Raw genomic sequence first — 20,966 nt, forward strand, 5'->3', positions numbered from 1 at the left:
GGAGGGTCATCAATAACAAGGGTAACTAGAGATGTTCCTTTGAGTGGTTTCAATAAACTAATGTGAAAAGAATTATGGATTTGTTAGTGAGGAGGGATGCCCAATCTAAATGCATTCTCATTAGTCTTGTGAACAATATAGAATGGGCCATAATTCCTTGGTGCTGATTTAATTTTTGGATGCTTTTTAATAGATTTAAACCTTCTCTTTTCAATTCTCAACCACACTAAATCATTTTCTTGAAAGTTAATAGCCTTATGCTTCTTGTTAGCTTGAGGTGCATATCTCAATTGGGATTGTTTATGAGAGAAGAGGAAGAGAGAAAAGATACAGAAAAACGTAGAAATCTACAGTCAATGAATGCTGAAATGAAGAGGGTAGATGCACAAGAGGTTGTCAAAGTATCTCCTTGAGCCAATCTTTGTCACCACCATCTGAAAAGACTAGTGATGGAGGGCAGGCTGCCTACTGGCCATATATAGCATAAAACAAAGTAATAAAATATGTAGGGTGGCTAGCAAACTCGCCGACTAGCCAGCCATAAGAGTAACTGACTGCTGCATGACAATCAAGAAGATCAGTGATCTCACCCTTGGCTGCCATGCGACATTGCCCTTGCTTGCAATAAGGTGCCTATACACAGTGATTGCTGAAAATGCCCAATAATTGATAGGAAAATGTATAACTCCACCCGAGAGAATTGATTGCACCAACTATAGCTTGAGAATGCTAGTCCAGGGGATAACTAATCTCTAATACCCCCCTTTGAAACCAGCCTTCCTCCTCGGATAGGGTGGTAAATAACTTGATTAAGCACTAATTACAACAAGCATAAAATTCACATAAACTGAAAATGCACACTTTACCACTTTAATCTTGGACATTGGATATCCTGTTGGTCCTAAAATTGGCACTGGCGTCCCTTGCGATATTTCTTTATCTTATATTGCAAATGAAAGGAGTACAATTGAGATCCTCTGATCTCCTTTACTAATCCAAGTGTCTCTTGCTCTCAAAACCGACTAGCAAGTCTTGAAATTTCTCAATTTTAGCTATTGGAATTCAAGGCTCTTAATTTTGAGCATGCTTCATGAGGTGGCAATCAAAACCCAAATTTTTGTTGTAAATTGGGATTTATAGCAGAGATAGTTTGAAATCTCTTCCTTTGATGGCTTAAACTGCTGGAAAATGCTGAGATAACTTGAGAGATGATTGGAGGATGAGAGAGAATACTATAGAGAGAGAAGTTTCAGAGTTTCATCACGAGAAATGTTGAAAAACTGCTGCTGCCTTGCTTTAAATAACCATGGAAATTGTCACCTACAGCTTAGGACCACCAGAAAGATTGCTACCCTCTCTTGTATGCTGTCATCGGCTACAGAAGAACCTTGGGTTGTTATCACCTGCTCCTGGAGGGCTCAAAATTGTTGTCACTTGTTGTAGGACTTGTGCATGGTGGCTGCAAATCACATTAGTAGCATCTCCTTTCTCTTTAACAACTTGCACTCTTACAATGGTTGGAATAGACTTCCATCAGCTCCTTAAAACGTTTTTTCCACTTGCATGGGCAAGTTTTGCCAAGTAATAGCCTTCTGATTTCATTTTCTAGCATTATCTAGCTTATTAAATTAATTTTCAAAAGATTAAATTTGAAAATTAATTTAATAATTTTTAGTGTTAAAAAAATAATTTTACTAATCAATAATTAAATTGTCTAGGCCAATTTATCTTTTAAGTATCCTTGAGTAGTTATTGACCCTTAGACTAGCATTAATTAATTAATTAATGTGTAGTCCTTAATGTTACCATTGACATTAGTGGCTAATAAATTGGTTGAGATCCAAGTCTAACACCGAGTACCACCTAGTACCTGTTAGGCATAACTTATTACAACTTTTGCCTTTGACACCCATTGCATCCTCGAGGTCCTGGGCGTGTTACCATGAAATAAGTGCGATATGCATCACATGTGCTAAATAACCTTGCACATTTGATTAATACCTTAATCAAACGTTATTGACAAGATTAGAGCATCTCAAAATTTCACTTCTTCGTGATGACAGACCTCCCCCTTGAAATCCCTGCAATTGTCCTTGATTGCATTGCGTTGTGCCAAAGGAAAAACATATTGCACTAGAATTTCAATAAGGCATCACAAGTCACAACATTGGGCACTGTTATCCAACCATGCCATATGTCCCAAACTTACTGGAAATTTCCAGCCAGCATATACATAACATAAAACTGAAAATTAGTTGAGAATTGTTGTTAGAAACCCATTGGATGCATCCATAACTCATGTTTCTCAATTGTTCCAACTTTAGAACCATAGTAAAGCATATTCTCAGCATAAACCATGGCTGAAATTGTGAATGTCGTTTGAGCTGTAAACCATTGAAAACTGAGTATCAATTGATCATAAATTGATCACTTTTTGATTTGAGAAATGATCACAAATTGCTTGCAAAAACTGATTAGTAACTAATGCAAAAACTGATGCAAAATTGATCCCAAAGTGACCATAAATGGTTCTCAAACTGATACAAAACTGAGCTGAAACTGATCAGAAATTGATATCAAAACTGAGGCAAAAGCTCATGCCCAACTGATCATGAACTGATCCCAAATTGATGCAAAAGTAGAGTCTCAGAGCCATGGTAACAACCATACTCATGTGCATGCATTTCAAAGAATTCCCTTTCTATGAATAGGTCTAGGGACAAGATTTGAAGTGCCATTCTGCTCAATAGTATTCAACTCTTGCTCCATAGCCTTTTTGCAATGGTGTGACTTCAAAGCCTTCTTCATGGAGGTAGGCTCCCTATCCTCCATAGCACGAGTCATCAAACAATAGTTAATACAAAGTTCAAACAAGCTTTTTGAAATGTTATTGGTTTCTTTGAGAGTACCATGGGCCATCCCATGGCTGCTACTCCTTAGAGACTCACTCGATCCCTTAATCATGGAGTATATCACAAGCCCAACGAGGAGGAGGTTGACAGTACCCTTGCCGCTTTGCCTCTGTTGAAGTCTTTGGAATGTCCACTCGGGCCGACTTGTCGAGTGAACCGGTAGTGAAGCGATCTCCTCCTCCATTGAGGATGGAGCCTCAAGAGGCAAATACTTTGAAGGCAGTGGAGCAAGTGTCCAACTGTCACCTTGATCTCCAAGAACGAGATACTCAACATTCCCCTCTATAGTTAGTAACTCCACGAATTGAACATCTCGACTTACGTATACCTCACGGGAAGCGGGATCATAAATCTTGTATCCTTGGGATTGCAAGCTATATCCCATGAACACATGTTTCTTGGAAGCTTGGTCGAACTTATTCCTCTTCTTCTTCGGAATTTGAACATAGGTATCACACCCGAACACCCTGAAATGAGAGCATCCGGCTTTTGTCCAAAGAAAGTCTCAAAAGGGTCCATACCAACCATGGCTGAGGTAGGGGATCGATTAAGGATGTGGACAATTGTGACCACTGCTTCGGCCCATAGACACTGAGGTGTTTGCTGGGTGTTTGACAATGCCCAAACATAGTCTGTGTGCCATTTTGATGACATTGCAATTCTTCTGCTCAAATGTGCCATTCTTGTGAGGGTATTTGTGTTGGCAAACTCCTAGTGAATGCCATGATTTGCAGTAAAACGAGTTAGCTCTTGGAAGACAAGCTCCCCTCCCTTGTTGAAATGTAGGGACTTCAGTTTCCTACCAGACATGCTCTCTTCAAAGATCAACCAATCCTTAAAATGTGAGAAATCTTCAGACTTCAATGCCAAGAAATACACCCATGTCATCTTGCTAAATCATCAACAATTGGGATAAAATACAAACTTCCCTTAAGGGACTCTATTCTCATAGGTTCACATAAGTCTATTGAAATAAGCTCCAAGGGCTTCTTAGCCCGTCTTGAAGCCTTGTTGGGAATAGCATCTCTATGTTGCTTGCCACGAATGCAAGATACTCATGGTGGGTGGCTCACTCCAATCTCGGGCAATCCTTGCATAAGTTGATAACAAGCTGCCTTCCAAAGGTATCTGTAGTTGAGGTGGCCAAACCGAGCATGCCAAAGCTCGGTCCAAATTTATGAAGAAAGGAAAAGAGAAGAAAAGGCAAAAGAAGGATGCATCTTGTAGAGTCCATTCTCCTCATGTCGTGCACAAAGAACCTATCGAGATATGCCATTAAGAACCTAGGAGTTCTCATTAAACTCGACTGTCAAATCGAGAGCACAAATTTTGCTCACTGAAAGAAGATGATACCCCTAGACCTAGCACATAGAGCACCTGTGATGTGTGGGCATTGCCTTGTCCATCCGGAATTAGCTGTAGATCACCCTTGCCTTTGATGGGGACCAAAGAACTGTCACCTATGAGAATTTTCCCATGCATTGGATGCATATGGGCAATCCCATCTGAAGGAGTCATGTGGCGGGAAGTGCTATAGTCCACAATCCACTACGAGACTGTGGGCCATCATCGTTGCATTAGTAGCCTTCGGAGGAACATCCTATCACCTCCAAAGGGAGCAAGGCGGCCAATGAAGGAGCAACCACCTCTCTTGAATCCTTTGTATTCTTCTTCTTCTTAGTGTCCTCCTTGTCCTTGTTGGGGCAATCTATCTTCCAATGACCTGTCTTGCCACAGATGTGGCATGTAGACTCCTTGGCTTTGTTTTGTTTGGACTTCTTGTCCTTGTTGTAATTGTTGTTTTACCCCTTCTATTGGGAAGATTGACCCGTCAAAGCCTTCAACTTGGGAGCATTCTAACCTTTGAGTTGTTCCTCTTGGTCCGAGACCATAGGAAGCAACTTTTGCCACTTAAGGGTCCCTGTCCCCCCTGAAGCAATCAAGGCGGAGTATAATGCATTGAATTGGGGTAGTAATTGAGAGAGAAGAATTATTGCCATGTCCTCCGAGGTAATCGCTTTCCCTATGTTCTAGACGTGCTTGTGCAATTGGCAAAGCTTATTGACATGCTCTCGCATAGAAGAAGACTTCTTAGGACTCAAAAGTCCTCATTTGAACCTCCAGAGAGACATGCTTCATCATGGCCATTTGATGATACATTTGATCTAGCTCCAGCCATATCTCTCGAGCCACGGTTAAGTGCTTGATGTGAGTAATGATAGATGGAGTACAAGAGAGAAAGAGGAAAGAATGGATGTGGACTTGCAATTTGTCCTAGTGTGCATGTACCTTCATTAACTTGGCTTCTCATCTGCAGAAAGCTTGGAGGCATCATGGGCTGTAGGACGATCTATAGCCTCGATCACGAGCTCTGCCTAATCATAAGACTCTAGTATGGCAAGCATAATTATGTGCCAAATGCGGTAATTCTCTCCATCAAGCTTTTGATCCGAAGGAAGAGCTGGCCACACGAAGGCCTTACGGTCCATAATAACTTGAAACTCTATGTCAAGGGCAGCCCCCTTTGATTTTGCATATAGTGCCGGTGCTTGCTAGGGATTCCTTTGTGCGTCCTCAAAGAGTTTCACCCACCGGAGGCAATGTAAAAGGCTGAAAATGTAGCCTTTTCTCCTTCACCAACAAAAAGAACCTGCCAAAAAACAGCAACTTCTCTCCTCCACGCTTCACTTGTTCATCTCAGCCTTCATAGGCTGTAAATGCAAACTTTTGTTGTGAAGAATCCTCTTGATCAGGTCTGTGCCCACGATCAATCAGCCCTTCTACATTGCTTTGATACCATGTTAGAGTGTAGCGAATGCAGAAGGTTATGGACAAGAGTGAAAGACAATGAACACGAGAGAAGAGGGGGAGAGAAAAGAGAGAGAAGAACACAGAAATCTGCATTCAGTGAATGCTGAAATGAAGAGGGCAGATGCACAAGGGGCTATCGAAGTATCTCCTTGAGCCAGTCTCTCTCACTGACACTTGTAAAGACGGGTGATGGAGGACAGGCTGCCTAGTGGCCATATATTGTCAGAAGTGGAGCAGCGGTGGAAGCATAAACATGTGCTGAAATAAACTGCTGAAACACAAGACAAAAAGAGAACAGAAAAGAAAACGATACAGATGAGAACTCAGATGTATGCACGGGAAATGGAATCCATATATCTGAACACGAGACAGTCGTATACAACAGTGAGTCACTGGCTGCGTGGGCACTGGCACTGGCTCCTCTCTCCACAGAGTCTGCAGATGGTGAAATGAAGTGACTGATTGAGGAGGAGCCACTGAGTATAAATAGGCTGAAAAAGTGGGGAGCAATAATGCTGGTCGGACAGCATTAAAGCTGGCCGACTGGTGCATAAAATGCTCCACTGGCATAAAATGCCACACCAGAAAAAAACCTAAAATACCTAATAAAAATGCCCAGCCTAGATCAAGCTCAGACTCACACATGAGCTGACAAATACTCTGCTAACATATATAGCACAAAACAAATCAATAAAACATATAGGGTGGCCAGCAAACTGGCCGACCAGCTTGCAGCCAGCCATAAGTGCAGACAACTGCTGCACAACAATCAAGAAGATCAGCGATCTCACACCTGGCTGCCACGTGGCACTGTCCCTGCCCACAATAAGGTGCTCGTACACAGTGACTGCTAAAAATGCCCGATAACTAACAGGAAAATGTGTAAGTCCACCGGAGAGAACTGACTAACCATCTATAGCTTGAGTATGCTAGTCTAGGGGATGCAAGAGATTACCACACATGTCACACATATGACTGCTAATGGCATGGTGGCAGTGGCAGGGAAAGGCAGCAGCAACCTTAGTGGAAATGCCTTTGTTCTTTGATCTAACATCTAAAGATGCCATGTGGCACATGTTGGAGAGAGCTTCGAATATTGACTCAACTTTCCAGCAATGCATGAATTGAGCATCACGGGTTTGCACTATGATGACATCATCTTTCTGTTGGAAATTAGTGAGATTTTCTTGGCATCACGTCTGTGAGACCACCTTAAGTCTAGGGATATAAGGGTGTAGTTCTGCATTTTGGGGCTGGTGGCCTTAGATACCCTTTGGTTGGATCCCCTTTCTCATTTCAATACTCCTATGGGAGTTGCTAGGGTTTTTCTTTATGATCTTGTATAGAGATTATGTGTATGTTTGTAAACACCTTGTATCTTACGCTTCACATTGGTGTACTGAGCTGTGGTGCTTGAAGTTCTCTTCTTTTTTAGCTCCATCTTTGTGATGTCAAGTCTAGACATCGGTGGATTCCTTTATGTTTTAATGGGTACCGAGAAATCTTGGTTTGAGTTTAGGTTTTATCAAACTCTAAAGTGCTTGGTATTGCTCACTAACTAAAGGGCTACCCATGCTTGCAAAGGGCAGACAGCCACTCAAATTCAATAAGTATTAGATGCATGATCTCAACTTCTGTTTCGTGGTGCTGTAAGTTTTGAGATTATGTAACATGATTGATGGTTCATCTTAAGGTTTAACTTAGAGTGGTTGGTGATATAAATTGATCGACATTTTTAATGATTGACAATGGGGTTAAGGGTGATTGTGCGAAGTTTCAAGTTTGCTGGCAGTCACTGTGGTAAATTTCAACTTTCCGTGGGGTTTTTCAATGCCTATTAGGACATTCATTGATAAAAGTGATTGTTCTAGAATTTGAAGATATTCATCTTCTTAATGCCAGCAACTTCACGCTCTTAAGTTTTATGAAAGTCCAATATGTTTTGAGTCTACCGATGATGTTTTGGATACAATTGACTAAATTTACTCGTCCGACAAGAAAAACGAAGCATATACTTTGTGGCAATCACCCAACTTTGGGCCTTAATAGTTATGTTAACCAAAGACAATGTTAATGAACGAAGGTATACTATAAATCTTCTGTTTTTGGTTTTCTATTCTTTTCAATTGTTCATTGAGTGCTAGGCTTGTTTTCAATGTGGCTTTGGCTGCCAACAGCTGCCCACCTGGCCAGAAACATTGGAGGCTGCTGATCAAAGGTACTTGGAGACCTTTCAGGCTGCTGCAGATATGTTCCCAACTGAGAATGTTCTCTGTGTCACTCATGGTTAGTACACTCTTACAGCTTTTCAATTCTTAGCCTTAGATTTTTAAGTTTCTTACATCCTCATCCTATAATTCCTCTTTTCCTTGGTTGTTTGTGTTGTTTTGTGTTTTGAATGTGTGTGTTTATGTGCATGCGTGCGTACCAACCTGTCTCATTTAGATCCGTTCTTTTCAATGTTTTGATATACTGTGCATTTATTTAGAGGACTGCTACATTGAGAGTCCTTTGTATTGCATATGCAATAAAGATTAGGTTTCACCTCTTTTGAGGTTCCCACTTGTATTTAAACAATGAAAAAATTACTCATGTGAGTGGAGTCTTGCGGTAAGCTTCTGGGGGACTAGGGCTGTTCATCAAAAGGTTTCTTTAAGGCACTACACCATTCAAGATAGCAGGAGTCCAGCAAAAGGGCTATGAAAGCTCATGGTAATTGGATTGTTTTGAAGCAAAATTAGAATACTTCGTTTGCAATAGTGTGCAAAGTTATTTCCAACTCCTTTTGCTCCTGCACTCATCTGAGGGGCTAGAAGAATGTTTTCATACCACATTCATCCAATTATAAATGCGTTTGATGCATTTTTCATAGAAGAATCTTTAATCGAAGTTCAAATTGTATCGTGTATAAAGAAATGCTTCAGCAGAGATAGAGAACTAAAGGTGTATGACAAACATAGTGAAAGCAATAGAAGTTAAGTAGAAGAGAACTCAGTGTGATTAACAAACAAATAATCAAATTGTATTTGGTATGTTACAATGGGCCTCAAACCCCTATGTGTTGGGTAGACTAGGGATGAGGTGAGCTGGAAAAGGAGTCGGAGACATCGATGACAGGTCCAAGAGTGTGTCATACATTGAACGGATCTCGCAATGCAGTAGAAAGGCTTTGATGATGTTGGAAAGACTGCTGAAAACGTAGGTCCAGCTGAGTAGATGATGACTTCAGCCGATCAAATCAGCAGCTGGAGATCACTGTTAGAATTTGCCAATTCTATGGGCAGTGCCTAATGTTTTAGTTAGTTGGTTTGTAGTGTGAACACGCCTAGATTAATAAGTTGTGTCACAACTTCTCTCTCTCTCTCTCTCTCCATTTCCAACATTTGGTATTAGAGCTAGACATGTGCATTCTATGTCTTCACCGCTGAGCTGGTGCCACCCAGGCGAAGTCCACTTAGCCGACAAAGGAAAACAAGTTGCTGTTTTGGAGGTGTTGCTACTGCTGTTTTTAGTGTGCATGGAGTCTCGTATGCAGTCTTGCACGTAGCCTTGCACACATAGTGTTTATTAGCCTTGCACGTGATATTCTCAGCCTTGCTTGCCATTTTCTCAGCCTTGCTCGCCATTTTCTCAGCCCTACTTGTTATTTTCTGCAGATTTGAGAAAAAACACAAAAACCTTAATTTTCTAAATTTGGGGGTTTTTGAAAATTTCTGTAATTTCCCATCCATCTTGCTTGTCTTATACTGAATTTTGAAGAAATATTCAATTTCTCACACTTCGTACCAAGAAATTTGAGGATTTTTGGCCGACTTTTCCAATTTCTAAAATTTCTCAAAAATTCTTCAAGGAAATTTGGGGTTTTGGCCCGATTCAAGTTTCCATGCGTGAATCTCCATTGAAGTTGCCTACATTGCGTAATTTCTTTGACATTGGTGCAAGAAATTTGGGGCTTTTAACTTTTTTGGCTATGGTATGCATCACGAGGCGCATTACAGCTGTTGGTTAGTTGTCGGCAAGCATCCCGAGGTGACATTTTTGCAGAAATTGGATTGTAAGGTATAAATATCTTCAATGTTGGGGCTTTTTCTTGACATGCATTCCAAGGCAGATAACAGGTAGTACATCAGCATTAATTTGTTGTGACACTCAGATTTGGTAGTAAAATTTGGAGAAATTCAATAAAATTTGGTAAGATTCAACATTAAATTGATGTAAGTAAATTTTTTGGGCACGCATTTCAAGGCAAGTGTGGTACAATAGTGCTTTGCTGTCATTTAGGCTGAATGCTGATTTGTGTGGCATTGGGCACATTTGGCAAGATTTGTGACAATTTGGTACTTGCATCCTAATCTCATGGGGATTTTCGGTACTTGGAAGAATACATTCTATACTTTATCATTGAAGTATTTGTATACTGAGTTTTATGCATCATTGACAGCATGGCACATTAGGGGCATAATGATCAAACCAATATCCTTGGTGTCCTCACTTAGGAGGACAAGTTTGATGGCACAAACTACCCGTTGAGGAGTTTCATGGTGCTCAACCTTTTGGTGGCAAAGGACTTGTGGGACTATATCACTGGTGATTTGCAGCGACTAGGAGATCTTGCACCTTAGACATCTCAATCCAATGCTCGAGGATAGGTTGTTGGTGGTGATGGTGTTGCCGCCCCTCCTCCCCCTCCTATCGAGGATCAGCGGAGGTGGAAACTCGAAGGATGCACATGCACTATCTTCGATTGCCTTGTCAGTTAAAAGGGCTTGCTAATGTGAACAAGCCATGTTCACAAGGCATGCAAGGTGATTTGTCATACTATCTACGGAGGAGGCTTGCTAATGTGAACATGGATGGGGGTGATAGTATGACAAATCACCTTACATACCTGTAGGATTCGCATGAGCAGTTGCTTAATGTTGATGAGTTCATTCAGGATGTAGAATTGGTAAACATCACACTGAACTCTCTTCTTGAGTCATATCTTGGTTTTCACACCACTTTGATGCTGTCTTTTTTTGGGGGGGCGGGAGGCAACAACCCTTTTTGTGGAGTTGGAAAGCCTCTTGTTGCAAGAGAAACCAACTCGAAAGAATGTTGCATTTGTTGGGTGATGTGGCTATGCTCTCAAAGTACAATGGCAAAGGGAAAGTCAAGAAAAAATGTGAAAAATTAGCAAAAGGTTGATGGTGGACAACCATCAAATAAGGTTGCCCAAGACACAGATAAGTCCAAGAAAAAGCGAAAATGTCATTATTACAAGAAGCCCGGTCATTATATTGATGAATATAGAAAGTGATTGGCCAAAGACAAGAAGGAGAACTCTAGCTTGGCTGTGGAGGAGACATTGGCCAACAAATGTACTTATGATCAACTTTGTGGAGGAGGACTATGCATTTCTTACATGCAATTTTGATTCTTCGATGGCTGATTCAACATTTAATGCTGCTGAAACACATCACACATAATACTTTGACTGTGGGTTGTTAAAGCATATCACTTCTAGGAAGTCTCTTTACCTCTTTGCATTTAGCCCTTGCTAGGAAGCGTGTTACACATGCAAACAACAACAATTATGATGTATATGGCATTGGTTCAGTCACGATTACTGTTGTAGATGTTTCCGATTTCATGCTTTTGGATGCTTTGTTTGCGCCTGACATTACAAAGAATCTGTTGTGTACATCTACTTTCAATAAGCATGGCTTTCAGGTCATCTTTGAAGATCACAAATGCATTGTTAGAGACAAAGAGATGGATTATGCTCTCAGGCTATCTTGTACCCTGTATAAGGGTCTCTTTTTGTTGGATACATATGATAGACGACGGTCTTATGATGCTTGGGTAGTTATGGCAAAATGCGGAGCTATGGCATGCTTGATATGGACCCATGAGTCTCGGTAGTCCGATGAGCCTTCAGTAGTATTAGATGGTAGATGCATTGCCTCGAGTGGAGACCCCATCTCCCCATGCATGTGAGGGACGTATTTTGGGCAATATACACACGTTTGCTTTCAAGAAGGATGGCGAAGTGCATGCTGTCTAGAAAATGTAGCTTATTCACTCTGATGTTTATGGTCCTATGAGGATACATGCACTTGGGGTTCATCTTTCTTTTGTCACCTTTATTGATGACTACTCTTAGTATACATGGGTGTATGAGCTGAAAGCAAAATCTGATGTGTTTATGCATCTTAAATATCTTGTTGCAAATCTTGAGGTTGAAATTGGCTTGAAAGTGTAGACACTTTGCATGGATAGAGGGGGAGGAGTATATATCTCATGCTTTGGAGACATATTTGCTTGAAAATGGCATCACACATCAAGCCGTGGTAAGAATGATACCTCAACAAAATGGTATTGCTGAAAGGAAAAATTAGACACTTATGGAGATGACTCATTGTATGCTAAAAAGTAAGGGGCTGCCACACAAATTTTGGCTAGAAACTCTTTAGTGTGTGAATCATGTATTAAATCATGCACCCACCAAAGCACTGAAGACAATTGCACCGTATGAAGCTTGGCATGGCAAGAAACCCAAAGTTGACTACTTTTGGGTGTTTGGATGCATAGCCTATGCACATGTGCTGAAAGAGCTTCGTGGAAAGCTTGATGATAAGGTTGTAAAATGCATATTTATTGTCTACAATTCGGAGAGCAAGGGCTATCGCTTGTATGATCCACATACGAAAGTTTTGTTAGTCAGGATGTCATATTTGTTGAGAATGCTGCATTTTTGCACGATCAGTTTTAGATGTGACCCACCCATGACATTGTGATGTCTTTGAGTGTCTTTTGTCACTTGCTTTGGAGTCCATGCCTATTGTAAATGGTTGGGTAGACATAATACAGCAAGCTGTTGTTGCACCACATGCTCCCAAACAACAAGGTTATGATGACGGTTTTCCTCACGCAGTGGAAGATGCAATACAACATGAAAGGGCTGCTGTAGATGTAGCCAAAACAATCCCTAGATGGCTGTTACAAACTCTCTAGGAGAGTAAAATGGATGCTCCCTTACCTCAGCGCACTAAAAGGGCTGCTAGGCATGTAGCATATGATGTGGGGGGTTGGTGCGCAGATCGGACGCAGATAGCTCACGTGGTGAATCCCGGAAGGTCCCCAAGAACAAAGTACTCTACTTTTTAGCACAAAACCCATGTAAAAGCAAGCACGACATGAGACAAGAGACAAATTGGGTTCAATCTCCCCCATGCCTTGTGTGAGCGCTTCACAAAGCATGTATTTAATGTATATTTCCAATCTTTATGCTCAAAAATAGCCCAATTACAAAAATATGACAAGCTTTTAGCTTTTGAGTTTGCTTTCTACCAAAAATAGGAAAATAAAGCTAATGGACGGTGCCCATAGTGTCTGGTACGCCCAATCTCAATGTCCAAATAGAAATAACATATCCAGGCGCATAAGCGCATACAAAATAATAATAAATAATCGATGTCTCTATAGACATAACAAAATATAGGCGTGGCGCCTATCAAAATATAGTCCAAAGGTTGAAAACCCGCTAGACTCCAATGCTTTCCTCCGCCACTGCTGCTATCTCTACACATCAACTGAAGCATTCACAATTGTTAGTAAAATAATACAATTAAACCGACAAAAGTGAATACCTAGTAGTCTTCAGCTACATAAATAAATCAACTGGTTAGAAATAAATCCTAACCTTAATTTATTACGAGTGCGCACTCTAAACTCATAAACGTTTATTAATTTAATATGCATTTTGCGGAATCACCCGCTATGGAATCACCCATGTACACACTAAATTAATGAAACGCCCGAAAAGGACAGGCGTCCCCATCAACTTCTCGCACAAAGAATCCTCTCTGCGTATGAGCCCCGATCATCTAAGTTTACGGAATCCATCGTAAAACCTCACGGAATCCACCGTGGAATATGCCTCCTGGCATCATACCCCCGGGGTGGGATAGCAATTGATCTCAATTGCTATTAGCTCAATGTGGAGCTAACAGAGTGGGGAAAGCATTTAGGTCTGTAGCGTGCATCCATTGTGCTTCCTCTACAGGATGGTTCTTAAATTTCACTAGATATCTAGAATACCTTCGGTCAGTTCTAGTGGTTATGTAATCAGTGTCTATAATGGCTTCTGGTTCAAGTATTTCAGTCTCTTCTTCTAGTAAAGGTGGGTTTTCATAAACAGGGTGGATAGGTAATTGTCCTCTAAATGGTCTCAATAAACTAATATGAAAGGTATTATGAATTTTCCAATGTGATGGCAGTTCTAACTTGAATGCATTGTCATTAATCTTATGAATGATTCTAAATGGTCCGTAGAATCTAGGGGCTAATTTGACAACTGGATGTCTATCTATACTTTGCAGTCTACGCTTTGCTATTCTAAGCCAAACATAATCATCAACTTTGAAATTCATGGCTTGTCTTTTCTTGTTGGCTTGTTTGGTATATGATTGTTGGGCTTTAGCAATCATATCCTTGACCTCATCAAAAATAGTGTTATGCATAACAGCAATATCATCGGCACTTTGTATTCTATTAGACAAAGATGCAACAGGTGTAGATAATCTATGTCCATAAATAACTTCAAAAGGTGCTTTCTTTGTAGATGTGTGCGGTGTATTGTTGTAAGCAAACTGTAATAAATGCAAATGAGTATCCCATGTCTGAGGTTTAGAGATAGTGTATGCACGTAAAAGATCTAGAATAGTGCTATTTGTGGCTTCTGTTTGTCCATTTGTTTCTGGATGAAATGCAGATGAGAAATCAATCTTTGTGCCTAGATTTGCAAACAGTGTAATCCAAAAATTATTACAAAATCTAGAATCTCTATCTGAAATAATCACTTTCGGCAATCCATGGTTAGTAAAAACAGTTTTCAAAAATAACTGTGCTGCTTGTGATGCTGTTAAAGTTTTCTTACATGCAATGAAATATGCTTGCTTACTAAATCTATCTACAATTGTCCAAATCATGTCATGGTTAGATTTAGTATTTGGTAAACCAGTAATGAAATCCATAGATATATGTTCCCAAGGTTTAGATGGAATAGATAAAGGCATTAATAATCCATACTGTTTACCATGATGTCTTTTTATTCTTTGACAAATCAGACATTCTGAAACAAAATTAGATACATCTGCATCCATATGCGGCCAATAAAAATCTTCAGTTAACATGCGTAATGTAGAAATGATACCTCTATGACCTTGATATGGGGGACAATGAATTTCATTCAAAACAAAAGATCGGAATGGAATAGTAACACACAGTCTCTTTTCAAAGAACATGAATCCATCATTATATGACAATGAATCAACAGGAATGAAGTTATTTTGAACTAATTTTTGCCAATCAGAATGAAAAGTAATATCCTGGTAATATGTGTCTTTCATAGCAATTAAAGAATCAAAAGATATGATAGAAATGTTATGAATTGCAGGTCTTCTACTTAATGCATCAGCAACTACATTTTTTTTTCCAGGTTGGTATTGAATGATAGGATGGAAACTTTGAATGAATGAAGCCCATTTGATATGGCGGTCAGAAATTTGGGGTTGGCTAAGTAGATGTCTAATGCTTTGCTGGTCGGTCTTTATCATGAATTCTGAACCCATTAAATAATGCTTCCATTGTTTTAATGCTTGGACAACTGCTAAGAGTTCCTTGTCATAAGTGGAATATTTAAGCTCAGAGGGTTTCAGTTTAGAACTAGAATATGCTATTGGATGGTTGTCTTGCATTAGCACGGCTCCTATTCCTGATCCGCTAGCATCAGTCACAACTAGAAAGAATGGTCTGTTAAAATCAGGCAATTGTAGAACAGGGGCATTGGTCAATGCACGTTTGAGTAAGTCAAAGGATTTCTGCTGGTTTTCAGTCCATTGATAAACAATGCCTTTCTTAAGAAGTTTGGTCAGTGGTAAAGCAAGTAATGAGAAATTACGTACAAACTTCCTATAGAAACTAGCAAGACCAAGGAATGAGCGTAATTCATGTACATTTTTAGGAACAGGCCAATGCAATATTGCGTCAATTTTCTTAGGATCAACTTTTATTCCTTCTTTTGATACAATATGACCTAGATATTCTATTTCTGTCTTAAAGAATTCACTCTTGTCAGGATTTGCAAACAATTGATTTTCTTTCAGTAATTGAAAAACTAATGATAAATGCTCATAATGCTCTTTTTCACTTTGACTGAACACTAAAATATCATCAAAGAAAACAATCACACAATACTGATATTTTAGAAAAATACGATTCATCATTCTACTGAAAGTGGCAGGTGCATTAGTTAATCCAAATGGCATAACTAAAAATTCGTAATGGCCAAACTGTGTTCTGAATGCAGTCTTAAATATGTCGGATCTATCTAACCTCACCTGATGATATCCAGACTTAAGGTCAATTTTACTAAATATAGAAGATCCTTGCAGTTTGTCCATTAGGTCATCAACTCTAGGTATAGGATACCTATTCTTTACAGTGATCTTGTTTAATGCTCGGTAGTCAATACACATCCGATAAGTATTATTCTTTTTCTTGACTAAGAGCACAGGTGCACCGAATGGAGAACTGCTAAGTCGAATTAAGCCTCTATTTAGTAATTCTTCTACTTGACTCTGGATTTCTTTTTGCTCTATTTGATTGTGCCTATATGGGGCTTTGCAAGGTGGTTGTGTGCCAGGTATTAGGTCAATCTTATGGTCTTCTGGTCGTGATGGAGGTAAACCTGGTGGTAGGTCTTCTGCAAAACAATCCTTAAAATATGCAAGAAATTCCTTATGCCTAGGGTGCATATGAGTTTCTTTTGCGTGCAATTCATTCACCCAAATGAGATATGATTTAGTGTTCTTGTGTAGTGCACGTTTTGCTTGAGTATGCGAAAGCAGTGGAAACATATGAGATGCATGCATACCAAATAATGTAATAGATTTTCCTTGAAAATTAATATTCATTGTGTGTGTGGAATAATCTATATTGGGATTATGTTGGTGTCTCCATGGCATTCCTAGAATAATGTCGCTAGATTGTAATGGGACAACTAAGAAATCTCTTCTTTCAATATATGGACCAATTTGAATTTCTAAATCTTGAACTTCTTGTGTGCCATTGTACCTAGTACCTAAAAATGCAGCTTTTATGCGATAGTGCGTAGGTACAGTATGCAATTTCAATTCCTTTACCAATTTTGCTGAAATAAAGTCATGGGTACTACCGTCATCATGCAGTATAGTTCTTTCTTTTCCATGCACCATACATTTCATAGTTAACAATGAATGTGAAGTAGGCATACCTGGTAGAGTGTCGGAAGTAGTAGTAATATCATCATCTTCTTCAGTGAAATCTGGCATATCCTCATGCTCGTCTTCGTCCATGGCTCCAAGGTAGTTGATATGTGCTGATGGCTTCTTTGAATGACAATTTGCTGCGAGATGCCCTGGCTGGTGACACTTATAGCATACGATGGGCTTGGCTTTGGTCACATTATTTGCAATGGCTGGGAGTCTGGGTATATTTGGATTTGCTTGTGGAATAGGCTTAGGATTTGGATTGACAGTGGATGGTAATGTGGGTGGTTTAGGCCAATTCTTGCGGAAAGATGGTGATGAAAAACGACCTGGATTAAACCTTCTGAAATTGGAATTGAATTGTTTAGATCCATAATTACCGTTTGCTTGGAATGGTTGTGGTTGTCGATCTCTTCCACGTAACTTATCTTCAGTGTCGTGAGCTAAGGAGATGGCATCTTCAAGGGTAGCAGGCTTAAACATATTCACCTCCGCGTAGTAATGTCCAAGAAGTCCAGACATGTACTTCCGCTTATGTGTCGTCTCTGGTACGTCTTCAAGCATGCGTAGCTGTAGGAGTGCATTCCAAAAACGCTCTGTATACTGTGGAATAGGCTCACGGTCGCGTTGTTGGAGTAAATCCCATTGCTTGATAGCCTTCTCATGAAATTGCGATGGAAGGAAATTTTGCATGAACTTTTTCTTGAAATCTTCCCATGTAGCAGGACATTCTATACTCTTGCGGACAACAGTCCACCAAAGTGATGTTCTATCTATCAGATGATTAGTAACACACTTGATTTTATCTTTCTCAGGATAAGTTTCCTCATGGAAATAGTCATCAAATTGGCTAATGAATGATAAAACAGTCTTTCCTTCTCTTATGCCATTGAAAGTGCGAAACTTGAAACTTCGTTTACTTATCTTGGATTCCTTGCGAATGGTTTGTGCTTCAAGAGTGGCGTTGATGGTACAGCGAATCAGATCTTCAGCTTGGGGTTCTTCTTTGTCAGTGGACGCTCCTTGTAGCTTTGTCAATTGCGCTTGCAAGGCTTGCCTAGCTCTTCGCTCTTCTTCCAATTGTAACATGATAAGATCCAGCTTTTGTTCCATGGTAGGCTCGGGTAGGTCGTCTTCAGCCATAGGATTATCCATATGTGGGGTAGTCATCCTGTAAAACTCAACAAACCTTACTCACTCAAAATCAGTTAGCGGGATGAGCGTAGCTCAAATTTGGGGTTACAAGGCTATGTATTTTTGGGTATTTTCTTCTTCAATTTTCAGAAATTCTGAAATATTTCTGTCTCCGTTTGCTGAAAGTACTTCAACGAACTTGTAGATAGGTAGAACAGCTTGCTGCGAACAACTTTCCAGTTCAGAGTTTTTGCATACGAACAAGTCTTCTATGAGTTTTAAGCACTAGTCAGTTCTGATTTAGTCTGACTTGCAGAGTTGCAGACTTAGCAGACTTGCAGGGTTGTTGACTTGCTGAACTTAGCCGATTTGCAGGACTTGCAGGACTTGATTCCAAGTGACTTACTGAACTTGTCTTCTGATGCGCAGGACCCGGAGTTACTGACTTTGTTTGGCTTAACTGACTTGCAGAGTATGGAGGGACTTAAGCTTAATGAGTTAAGCTTAAGCTTAATAAGCTTGAATAAGGAAGAAGTATGGCAGCACGTCGTGAATTCGTGGGGGGGGGGGGGGGGGCCGTTTTGACTGCGCGTGATTTTCGGGAGCTTCCCTTGCTGATCGATTTAACGATTTGAAGCTTTTAAAGCTTCTTAAGCTTAAGACTAAGCTTTAAGCTCAAACTAAACTTGATTAGGAAAGATCTTATCTCTGTTTGCAACGACTTGATGAAGAGAATTGATGAGTGGTTCTCCGCCGACAGAGATTGGTCCTTCGCGATCTGACAGTGGAAATAGGGGTTCTTGATCGCCAGAAGTCTGCCTGTATCGACGGTTCGCGACGAGATTGACTGTAGAGGCCGTTTGTTCCTGGAGCTCTGCCTTCGCCCGAGATTGGTAGCGATTGGAAGCCCTTGATCTCTGCTCCGCTCTGATACCTTATCATTCGCAGATCGGACGCAGATAGCTCACGTGGTGAATCCCGGAAGGTCCCCAAGAACAAAGTACTCTACTTTTTAGCACAAAAACCCATGTAAAAGCAAGCACGACATGAGACAAGAGACAAATTGGGTTCAATCTCCCCCATGCCTTGTGTGAGCGCTTCACAAAGCATGTATTTAATGTATATTTCCAATCTTTATGCTAAAAAATAGCCCAATTACAAAAATATGACAAGCTTTTAGCTTTTGAGTTTGCTTTTTACCAAAAATAGGAAAATAAAGCTAATGGACGGTGCCCATAGTGTCTGGCACGCCCAATCTCAATGTCCAAATAGAAATAACATATCCAGGCGCATAAGCGCATACAAAATAATAATAAATAATCGATGTCTCTATAGACATAACAAAATATAGGCGTGGCGCCTATCAAAATATAGTCCAAAGGTCGAAAACCCGCTAGACTCCAATGCTTTCCTCCGCCACTGTTGCTATCTCTACACATCAACTGAAGCATTCACAATTGTTAGTAAAATAATACAATTAAATCGACAAAAGTGAATACCTAGCAGTCTTCAGCTACATAAATAAATCAACTGGTTAGAAATAAATCCTAACCTTAATTTATTACGAGTACGCACTCTAAACTCATAAACGTTTATTAATTTAATATGCATTTTGCGGAATCACCCGCTATGGAATCACCCATGTACACACTAAATTAATGAAACGCCCGAAAAGGACAGGCGTCCCCATCAACTTCTCGCACAAAGAATCCTCTCTGCGTTTGAGCCCCGATCATCTAAGTTTACGGAATCCACCGTAAAACCTCACGGAATCCACCGTGGAATATGCCTCCTGGCATCATCCCCACTCTGTTAGCTCCACATTGAGCTAATAGCAATTGAGGTCAATTGCTATCCCACCCCGGGGGTATGATGCCAGGAGGCATATTCCACGGTGGATTTCGTGAGGTTTTACGGTGGATTCCGTAAACTTAGATGACCGGGGCTCATACTCAAAGAGGATTCTTTGTGCGAGAAGTTGATGGGGACGCCTGTTCTTTTCGGGCGTTTCATTAATTTAGTGTGTACATGGGTGATTCCATAGCGGGTGATTCCGCAAAATGCATATTAAATTAATAAACGTTTATGAGTTTAGAGTGCGCACTCGTAACAAATTAAGGTTAGGATTTATTTCTAACCAGTTGATTTATTTATATAGCTGAAGACTGCTAGGTATTCACTTTTGTCGGTTTAATTGTGTTATTTTACTAACGATTGTGAATGCTTCAGTTGATGTGTAGAGATAGCAGCAGTGGCGGAGGAAAGCATTGGAGTCTAGCGGGTTTTCGACCTTTGGACTATATTTTGATAGGCGCCACGCCTATATTTTGTTATGTCTATAGAGACATCGATTATTTATTATTATTTTGTATGCGCTTATGCGCCTGGATATGTTATTTCTATTTGGACATTGAGATTGGGCGTGCCAGACACTATGGGCACCGTCCATTAGCTTTATTTTCCTATTTTTGGTAGAAAGCAAACTCAAAAGCTAAAAGCTTGTCATATTTTTGTAATTGGGCTATTTTTGAGCATAAAGATTGGAAATATACATTAAATACATGCTTTGTGAAGCGCTCACACAAGGCATGGGGGAGATTGAATCCAATTTGTCTCTTGTCTCATGTCGTGCTTGCTTTTACATGGGTTTTTGTGCTAAAAAGTAGAGTACTTTGTTCTTGGGGACCTTCCGGGATTCACCACGTGAGCTATCTGCGTCCGATCTGCGCACCAGTCTAGATCGATGCCGGGTTATCAGAGTAAGACATACTTCTTTCATAGTAACTCTAAAAATACTTCTTTCATAGTAACTCTAAAC

The 20,966-nt window shown here is 40.2% G+C and overlaps 1 protein-coding gene across 2 annotated transcripts in view; it reads left to right on the forward strand.

Annotated features, from left to right (window-relative positions):
- LOC148038634 (uncharacterized) overlaps positions 1-20,966 on the forward strand; it is a 145,484-nt gene that overhangs the window by 53,089 nt on the left and 71,429 nt on the right. For both annotated transcript variants that reach the window (XR_015689881.1, XM_087673868.1), the window contains exon 3: positions 7,901-8,009. Coding sequence is in view for 1 of the 2 variants with exons in the window: in XM_087673868.1 (XP_087529994.1) it covers positions 7,901-8,009 (109 nt within the window). In the remaining variant the exon portion in view is untranslated. The remainder of the gene's footprint in view (positions 1-7,900; positions 8,010-20,966) is intronic.

This window comes from Lygodium microphyllum, chromosome 3, assembly GCF_053477565.2.
Source record: "Lygodium microphyllum isolate KBCC chromosome 3, Lygodium_microphyllum_v1.1.10, whole genome shotgun sequence".
Classification (NCBI taxonomy): domain Eukaryota; kingdom Viridiplantae; phylum Streptophyta; class Polypodiopsida; order Schizaeales; family Lygodiaceae; genus Lygodium; species Lygodium microphyllum.